We start from the raw sequence: 10,347 nt of genomic DNA on the forward strand, positions 1-10,347 counted from the left end.
ACAGGATTAACTCAAGAATTAAAATCTCTATAATGGCTAATGAGGTGAACTATGCTGGGATGCCCATAAAAACAGAGATGAATCATAAAAATGGCTAAAAGTCTGAAGCTTTTCATCCTATTGTCATGCTGTTTGTATGGAAAGCAGGGCTCGCTGCTCACAAGTCACTTGAACATATGCTTGCCCCCAAGAGAGTGATGGTACCTGATGTTCAAGTTGCAGCTTCTTAGGATCAAGATTGTGTTGTCAGGAAGTTGTACCTTCTCTCTTCCTCTAACACTCTCACTCGGGTTAAAAATACGAGGAATCGCTGTTTTAATACCTTGTCAGTTAACATGGGTTTATATCTTTTGAGGTAGGAAATAGATACCACACTTTCAGTTTTCTGGTTTGTAATACAGCTTGTAATATAGGAGAAAAAATACAGTTGTTGAAGAAGGCAGAATTTGGCTATTGATACAAAACAGGAAGGGAAAATTGCAAGATTAAAATTATTAGCAACTATGTGTGGGGCAGTCATCTCTAGATGAGACATCACTGGGCAAATGCTGACACCTTCTGGGGCAGGTTGGTTTAGAGGGAGAAACAGTCCCATGGCAGGGCAGATAATTAGGATTATTGAAGTTCACTGTCAGGAAACATGCTCATGGGCAGCTTGCTCATGGCGGAAGGGAGTTCAAAGTAGAGCAGGGCAGGGCCTAGTGAGGAAACCATAGCTGAAAGACCAATGGGCTTGGTTGGCTATAGTTGATGAGTTTCTAGATAATCGTTTTGTAGCAAATGTGGACAAAAATATGGAGTACAAAACCAAATTTTGTTCTATCCTAAAAGTATCCTTGGAAGAGAGGTAAAGTGTGGTGGAAAGAACTCTAAGCTGAATCAAAGAAATTTGTAGTCCTTCTTCATTTATAAGCCATTAATCAAATTGCTTAACCACTTTGGGCCTCAAATTCTTTATCTCTGAAATTAGAAGGTTGAAGTAGAGCATGATCACTAAGATCCTTACAGCTCTAGAGTTCTAGAAAACTTATGGAGAAGGTAACCAAGTTTATCCCACACGAACAGCATTGCAATAAAAGTAAAAATACCAGGTATGGTAGATTGAACGTAACAAGGCCCCAGGCATTGCCCTCTTAGACTCTGCCTTCCATGCAATTGACTATGCAGCTTTTCCCACGGAGGTGGAGTCTACATTTGAATCTGGGTGACCTTGTTACTTGCTTTGGCATATGGAATGGGATGCAAGTAATGGTGGTCCAGGTCCAAGTTTAGGCTTCCAGAAGTCTTGCTCTTTCGCTGTTTCTCTGACCCCTGTCTCCACTGACAGGACAAGCCTAAATTAATTTGCTGGAGTAATGAGACATGTAGAAGAAAACTGTGTCATTTCAGTCAAGGCTACCTCATTCAGCAAACCTCAAGCTGGTTTGTTAGCTGATCACAGACACATGAGTGAGCACAGATGAGATAATCCAAGCCCAGCCTAGATTACCAGAGCTGCCCAATCTACCCAGACCTATGAGAAATAAGAAATGTTCCTTGTAATAAACCCATAAGTTTCAGGGGTTTTCATATGATAAAAGTTAACTGATACGTAAGGTCCACTTGTTCACCTAATAATTCAGTACCCAGTAAAATTCTCTCTCTCTCTCTCCCTGACTGTGACTATTTTTCAGGGTCCTTAGGAAATATTTCCTAAGTATTCATGAAAAGTCTTACTTGCCAAACAGCACCCACAGGGTCCTACTGCCACTTCTGCTGGGTGCTGTTGATTCAATTGGGCATGTTAATACTCTATTGGTGGCAGCTGTTGCTTCTACCTTTTTCTACTTTGCACTGGGGAATCAACAACAAGTGCTTCAAGATGCCAAGGCTTTTCTTGAAAAGAGGGTAGTGAAATTGCAGAAATGCCTTGCTCCTCACTTTTTGCTATTCTCTGTTACATGGTTACTAAAGCTATGTCAATATGCTTAATGTCTTAAGGAAGTTTACATTAAATACATTTTAGGTTTTACTTATGGTTCTTTGTTTCTCCAGGACCCTGGGCCAGGGAAAGAAATGAACGAAGATGCCACATTATGCCCAGAACTACTTCTCTCATTCAGTGATAAAGGCTTTGTTGTTGGGTCAATTTTTGTTATGCTCAACTCTTTCCTTCCTGAGGATGGGCTCTTTCTCAGGAGGCTCTTATACTCCCAATAAATGCACTGCTGTAAGTTTGCCATATCATATGTAACACATACGTGGATGTGTTTGAACTCTGGCTGAGGATGAAGTTATGATGTCCCATTGCAGTTATTTTGAAATCTTCTTCCTATATCCAGAGAGAGGGGCACTAAGAGCCCAGAGATAGGTAGTTAAACATAACCTACATATCATCTGCTCTTCATTGCAAAATGTCTGTGTTTGCACATAATACGTTAACATTTTCAGCTTCAGCTCACTTCAACCTAGACATTTATAGGATCTTTTCAAACCTATCCTTCTCCATTTATTCACACCACAAAATTTAGTGATCAACATAGACCCTGATAAAACTTTTGTAGGGAGAATGAGGATGGGGTTTTTATTGCACAATATATTAATCTAACTTCAGCTATGCTGGGATAATAAATAAACCCTCAGATCCTAATGACTTTGTATAAATAATAAGTATTTCTCTCTCATGCAGAATCTGATGAAGCTCTATTTTGTAGCTATGCCATCTGGATCACATAGTCTCCAAGGTGAGCAGAGCAGAGGAAGACAAAGAACAGGGCAAGATTGAGGTAGAAGTTACACGTCCTTTGTGCTTACTTTCTGCTGGCCTCATCTGGTCGCATGATCCCACTCAGATAGGTGCATGGGTGCTTGGAAAATTAGAAAAACATGTGAATATTTGGTAGGCACTTACAATCTCTGCCAGCGTCTGCCCTTCTAATCAGCAAATTTTCAATTACTTTTTTCTTCACCCGTAAGGCATCTTAATCCAGCCTCAGGGGAGACATCCTGATGTCCAATCTAGTCACTATATCAAGCTTAATGGGATTCATGGTCCTCTCTGTCATGTCTGCATGAGGCTCTTCTTGATCAGGTGACCTATGAACTGAAAGAAAGAATATATCGTCCTCTACTGTCTATACCACTGCATATGGAGTGGTGGAAAGGAACAGAACAACCATGGTATACATTTCTATTTGAAAGGGGATGATTAGAGACACACAACAATGATAACATCTCACTGGTCAGACATGGTGAAAGTTCCGTTATGCAGGGGATGGTAGTAAGTTTTCCTTAATTAGGCCTTGGTTCTGGTCCTCGAGAGGCATTCTTTTATCCGTTGTCCTCTATGGCTGCAAGTTGTGCCCTCCAAGATATTCTTTCTTTTCCATTACTCTCTTCCACCACCTCTGAAGTGGGTGAGGGGGAATATGCCCTCCTTGGGGGCTGCACAGTTTTCTCAGTAAACTTCTTTCCCACGGAACATTGGCAGCTTAAGGGTTATAAGTCTCAAAATGTCAGTGGCTTTTTTTAGTCCAGGCTCATGATTTATTTAACAATGCAATTCCCTCAAACACACAGTAGGCTTCTGATCTATTTGCTTTAAATAACTTTCATGTGATACTAACCACACCTAAAGTTCTTTTCTAGGCATAATTCTAAAATCTGCTTTGTTTCATTGCTTTCTCACTTCTGTGCATTTCTCTCTCTTCTATATGGGGGCTATGTTGAAGATGTCTGAGTAATAGGTAGAACGTTCACACACTTAATCTGTTTATACACTTAATCTGATCCTTGTCCTAAGTCATTTCATCCAATGGGGACATTTCACTGTGATTTTGTGGCAGTCTTTTGAGATGCCAAGTCTTACTGTTTAAAGTCTAGAAGTAGTGACTTTTCCAACTTGCAAACTTCAAAATTTCTGAACGATTTTTATCCCTTTCATTTCTGTTTGCAAGTCAGCCAGGGTTTTCCTGAGCTTATTTCATTGTTGCAATCCTCTGCCAAACACAGCCAACCTTCACTTTCAATATTGTTTCCCTAAGTCATTGGGCTCAGAAGCCACACAGTCTGCCTCCCAAATTACCACAGAATTTTAATTTTTGCCAAATGGTTTCCTACCGCTTAAAACGAATTGCCATTTTTTCCAGCCTCCAACATTGGATTCTTCACTGCCCTCTGCCTAATTCCTAAGTCATTGCTACACATTTTAGGTTTCTTTGTGATGGCCTCTTATCACTGATAGAAGTTCTGAATTTGTTAGGATAGGCTAGAATATGCTGTGAAAACAAATTTCCCATTTCAATTCACTTGCTAAACAATGAAATTATCTTTTTGGTTCACACAAAATCTCCCGGTTCCTGTTTGATTTCACTTTGGTCTGTGGTTGTGAGTATTGGAGAAGTACAAATTGCGGGGCAAATGGAAAGGAAGTTCAAGATGACATTTTGCTTTGCAAACTCGGAGTATATGTTGGTATTATTGCTTAAGTATGGTATATTTATTTGTATGTTTACATAGCGTGACTGCCTAATGGCATTAAAAAATCTATTGTGCATGGTTCACTGGTTCCCCTCCACAGAGAAGAACAATGAGTAAGAATAGAAATAGGACTATATTTTATCAGATGAACCAAGGTGAAAGTTAGCAAAAAAATCTGTGACAGTACATATATAAAATAAAATTTCCCCTTAAGTTGTAATCATGTTTATACTTTTTACATATGTAACTAAATGAATGTGTGCTTTCTTCTAGTGGCTTATTGGTGGAAAATAAACACAGATGTTTTTGTTTTATATTTTACAGCAATGCTTTCAGTAACCTGGAGAGGTACACATGGCTGGTATAACCATTATCTTCATTTAATGATGTGGAAACACCTACCACAGGTCCTGGCACATTGAGGGTCTTGAATAAATTCTGTCAGATGAGTGGACAAGTGCACAAAAGGTTGAAGGAGTGAATGAGGCAGGTTAAATGACCAGTTGTAGATTGGTTACTAAGTGACACAGCCTAACTGAGTTTTCTAATGTTCCCCTAACCCTGCCTCCAAGCAGCTCCAGAATGTAGCTTACATTTCTGCTATAAATATTTTCTTTAGAGTTTTGCTGATGAATTGAAGTTTCATAACAAGAAGAAAGCAGATGGCTTTTGGGAGGGGCTCATACTTGCTCTTTTAACTGTGTTTCTGTTTTGCTTGTTTATGCAGAGTGTGCACAAAGGTTGCCAGAACCTTAATTTCAAACTGCATCATTTAATAAAATACAATAAGGAGAATTAAGAAGAAAGGCTGCAGGGGAACATCCTGCTTATTATCTCTGTAATGAGAGGACTATTTTTTCTCCCATCAGTTGCCAATGATGAGGTTTTTTGTTTCCTTTCGTGCGGGCACAATTGTGATATTCAATGAGAGGAGTGCGAAGTGCCACTTTACAGCCAAACATTCAATTCCTCCTAATTCACAAGGGAGAGAAGGATCAAGTCGTGCAGCTGGGAGGTGATGTTTCTTCCCAGCAGCTGTCATTGAGGAGACACGTGCAAACCATAGAAGTCATTTGTCACAAGAACCCCATCCAGAATTTGCTATGTGCGTCTCACTTGCTAACGTGACATGAAATACTGAAGCTTTCAAAATCAAGTACAGAGACTTTGTTGTGTTGACATGGGCAAAATGAAATGAAGAGCTGAGGCAATTATGTGGATAAATCAGGCCAAAAATATCCAACCATTGAGAGGAAAAACTTCCTTTGGCTCAAATTATTCAGAGCGACTGTCCATGTTCATCAATTTATCAGGATAATGAATTTTATCCTATACTTTACTTTGTCACTATAGATATATCTTTTGTCTATGAATTGGAATGACTTTGTGATATTTTACTTCACTGAAAATTATAATAGGAGTTGAATGAGCAAGCACTATGTTAAAAGATTGCTACTGCAGCTATGATAATAGTCCAAGAGAATTTAAACCCCATTATTCAATAGCTAGCAGATATGGTTATTGGAATGGGGGTAGAGAGGGAGACATGAAATCTGTTGAGGATCAAATGCTTGTAACTAATCTGTCTTTCCTATTTAGCATCCTATTATCCAAAAATATCTTGGTCTGTATCTCCCGGCTGGTTTCCTGGTCATTTGACAACTGGTTAAATGAGCCTGAAAATTTCATCAGGTTTCATATAAAGAATAATATATTATAGTTATATACATATAAAAGTATATCTTTGTGTATTTTTAATATCCCTTATTTATCTACAAAGAGATGAATGTTTGAAATATGTGACGGATAAGCAAGGTCAATTCTTGTGTCTGTTCATGCATTGGCATTGAACTTTCTGCTTGGAGTCCTTAGCATATTCTGCACTTGAGCCATCCTTCTTGTTTCTTCATGCTTCCAGAGGCACTAGAATCACAGGCAAAAGGGCAGGAGCTTCTCCTTGGGGCAGAGGGAGAACCTCTGATCACCTAGCTACATTACCCTGGGTGGTCTGGTCCTGCCAGAGTCTCTTAAACATTAGAGACAACTCACCATTTGGAAGTTACAAATCATGAAAGTGCTCACTGAAGCAAAATGATACCACATAAGAAATAAATGCCTAATGTTGATGAACATTTTAATCTTTATTATAAAATTATAATATAAAGAAGAATCTTGAAGAATGACCATAAGGCTTTTGTCACAATAGCACTGTAATGGAAATATAGGTGTGTTTTCTTTTCTTTCTTTTTTCCTTTTTTTGAGATGGGGTCTTACTTTGTCACCCAGGGTGGCGTGCAATGGAGGTATCATGGCTCACTGTAGCCTCGACCTCCTGGGCTCAAGCAATCCTCCCACCTCAGCCTATTGGGCAGCTGGGAGGCACGCATAACCACATCCAGCTAATTTTTTGTAGAGATGGGGTTTCTCCATGTATTGCCCAGGCTGGTCTCGAACTCCTTGGCTCAAGTGATTCTCCCACCTTAGCCCTCCCAAAGTGCTGGGATTACAAGCATGAGCCACTACGCCTGGCCTACGTGTGTGTTTTATGATTAAACAAGAAATACATACAATTATCAGGACAGAACAAAATAAAGAGAAAAATACAAATTACCTGTAATTCAACTACCCAGAGATAATTATTTTTTATGGACTGAATGGTGTTCTCCAAAATTCATATGTTGAAGCCCTAGCCCCTAATATGATTAATATGGTTTGGCTGTGTCCCCACCCAAATCTCATATTGAATTGTAACTCCCACAATTCCCATGTGTCATGGGAGGAAACTAACGGGAGGTACTTGAATCATGGGGGCAGGTCTTTCCCATGCTGTTCTTGTGATAGTGAAAAAGTCTCATGAGATCTGATGGCTTTAACAATGGGAGTTTTCCTGTATAAGCTCTCTCTCTCTTTGCCTGCTACCATCCATGTAAGAAATGACTTTTTCCTCCTTGCCTTCCACGATGATTGTGAGGCCTCCCCAGCCATGTGGAACTGTAAGTCCATTAAATGTCTTTCTTTTGTAAATTGCCCTGTCTCAGGTATGTCTTTATCAGCAGCGTGAAAATGAATTAACACAGTAAATTGGTACCAGTAGAGTGGGGTGCCGCTGTAGATACCCAAAAATGTGAAAACGACTTTGGAACTAGGCAACAGGCAAGGGTGGAACAGTTTGGAGGGCTCAGAAGAAGACAGGAAAATGTGGGAAAGTTTGGAACTTCCTAGAGACTTGTTGAATAACTTTGCCCAAAATGCTGATGGCGATATGGACCATGAAGTCCAGCTTGAAGTGGCTTCAGATGGAGATGAGGAACTTATTGGGAACTGGAGCAAAGGTGACTCTTGTTGTTTTAGCAGCATTTTGCCCCCATCCTAGAGATTTGTGGAACATTGAACTTGAGAGAGATAATTTAGGGTATCTGGAAGAAGAAATTTCTAAGCAGCAAGGCATTCTAGAGGTGACTTGGGTCACCACTTGGGTGCTGTTAAAGGCATTCAGTTTTAAAAGGGAAGCAGAGAATAAAAGTTCAGAAAACTTGCAGCCTGACAATGTGATAGAAAAGAAAATCCCATTTTCTGAGGAGAAATTCAAGCTGGCTGCAGAAATTTGCATAAGTAATGAGGAGCCGAATGTTAATCCCCAAGACAAAGGGGAAAATGTCTCCAGGGTATGTCAGAAGTCTTCACAGCAGTCCCTCTCATCACAGACCCAGAGGCTGAGGAGGAAAAAGTGGTTTTGTGGGCCAGGCCCAGGGTGCCTCGCTGTGTGCAGTCTAGGGACTTGGTGTCCTGCATCCCAGCTGCTCCAGGCAGGACTAAATGGGGCCAAGGTATGGCTCAGACTGTTCCTTCAGAGGGTACAAGCCCCCAGCCTTGGCAGCTTCCATGTGGTGTTGAGCCTGCTGATGCATAGAAGTCAAGAATTGAAGTTTGGGAACCTCCACTTAGATTTCAGAGGATGTATAGAAATGCCTGGATGCCCAGGCAGAAGTTTGCTGCAGGGGCAGGGCCCTCGTGAAGAACCCCTATGAAGGCAATGCAAAAGGGAAATGTGGAGTTGGAGTCCCCACACAGAGTCTCTACTGAGACACCACCTAGTGGAGCTGTGAGAAGAGGGCCATCACTGTCCTCCAGAACCCAGAATTTTAGATCCACCAACAGCTTACACCGTTTGCCCAGAAAAGCCACAGACACTCTAATCTAGCCTGAAAAAGCAGCTGGGAGGGAGTCTGTACCCTTCAAAGCCTGGATGCGAGACATAGAGTTAAAGGAGATCATTTTGGAGCTTTAAGATTTGACTGCCCCACAGGATTTCAGACTTGCATGGGGCTTGTAGCCCCTTTGTTTTAGCCAATTTCTCCCATTTGGAATGGCTGTATTTACCCAATGCCTGTACCCCCATTGTATCTAGGAAGTAACTAATTTGTTTTTGATTTTACAGACTCATAGACTGAAGGGACTTGCTTTGTCTGAGATGGTGGACTTTTGAGTTAATGCTGAAATGAGTTATGACTTTGGGGGAATGTTGGAAAGGCATGATTGGATTTGAAATGTGAGGACATGAGATTTGGAAGGGGCCAGGGGTGGAATGATATGGTTTGGCTGTGTCCCCACCCAAATCTCATCTCTAATTGTAACTTCCACAACTCCCATGTATCATGGGAGGAAACAGTGGGAGGTAATTGAATCACAGGGGTGGGTCTTTCTCATATTGTTCTTGTGATAGTGAATAAGTCTCATGAGCTCTGAAGGCTCTAAAAATGAGTTTCCCTGCACAAGCTTTCTCTCTCTTTGCTTGCTGCCATCCGTGTAAGACATGATTTGCTTCTCTTTGTCTTCCAACATGATTGTGAGGCTCCCCAGCGATGTGGAACTGAAAGTCCAATTAAACCTCTTTCTTTTGTAAATTGCCTAAATGGGTATGTCTTTATCAGCAGCATGAAAATGGACTAATACGGTGATAGTATTTGGAAAGGGGCCTTTGGGAGGTAAACAAGATTAAACAAGGTCATAAGGACCCTAATCCAATAGGATTTGTGCCCTTATGAAAACAGGGAGAGACAAACCAGAGCTCATTGGCTATCTCTTTCATGTGGGGACACACAAAGAAGGTGGCCATCTACAAGACAGAAAGGTGATCATGCTGGCACCTTGACCTTGAACTTCTAGCCTTTGGAACTGTGAAAATAAATTTCTGTTTTTTAAGCCACCCAGTCTACGGTATTTTGTTATGGTAGTCCAAGCAGACTAACACACCACTGTTAATATTTTTACATCCTTTTATATTTTAATGTTATTCTATACTAAAATATACATCCAGCCATCAACACATCCATCCTTATGTACATATAAAGATGGCATTATACCCAATGGTTTACATCAGCACTGTATGATAGAAATATATTGTGAATTACATACATTAATCACATACATTTAAAAAATTTTTAGTGGCCACATTGAAAAGAGAAAAAATGAAAACATGAAATTAATTGTAATAACATTTTAAATTTAACCCAACATAGCCAGAATATTGTCATTTCAACATGTAATCATTTAAAAATTATTCTTTAGGCCAGGCATAGTGGCTCACTTCTGTAATCACACTTTGGGAGGCCAAGGTGGGAGAACTGCTTGAGGCCAGGAGTTCAAGACCAGCCTGGGCAACATAGCAAGACATTGTGTCTACTAAAAATAAAAAAAATTAGCTGGGCATGATGGTGCATGCCTGTAGTCTCAGCTACTCAAGAGGCTGAAGTGGAAGGATAACTTGAGCCCAGGAATTTGAGGCTGCAATCCTGATTGTGCCACTGTACTCCAGGCTGAGCAACAGAGCAAGATTCTATCTCTGAAACAAAAAATTATTCTTGAGATATGTAACTTTTTTTTACATTC

At 40.4% G+C, this 10,347-nt stretch overlaps 1 protein-coding gene across 1 annotated transcript; it reads left to right on the top strand.

Annotated features, from left to right (window-relative positions):
• The first annotated feature begins 6,595 nt into the window (after positions 1 to 6,595).
• Positions 6,596 to 9,659, top strand: LOC104664234. Its single transcript, XM_010365703.1, has one exon. It carries the CDS (start codon positions 7,707 to 7,709, stop codon positions 8,484 to 8,486), a length of 780 nt encoding a protein of 259 aa, XP_010364005.1. The 5' UTR covers positions 6,596 to 7,706; the 3' UTR covers positions 8,487 to 9,659.
• The last annotated feature ends 688 nt before the right edge of the window (positions 9,660 to 10,347 follow it).

The sequence above is a fragment of the Rhinopithecus roxellana genome, chromosome 6 (genome assembly GCF_007565055.1).
Source record: "Rhinopithecus roxellana isolate Shanxi Qingling chromosome 6, ASM756505v1, whole genome shotgun sequence".
Lineage (NCBI taxonomy): Eukaryota > Metazoa > Chordata > Mammalia > Primates > Cercopithecidae > Rhinopithecus > Rhinopithecus roxellana.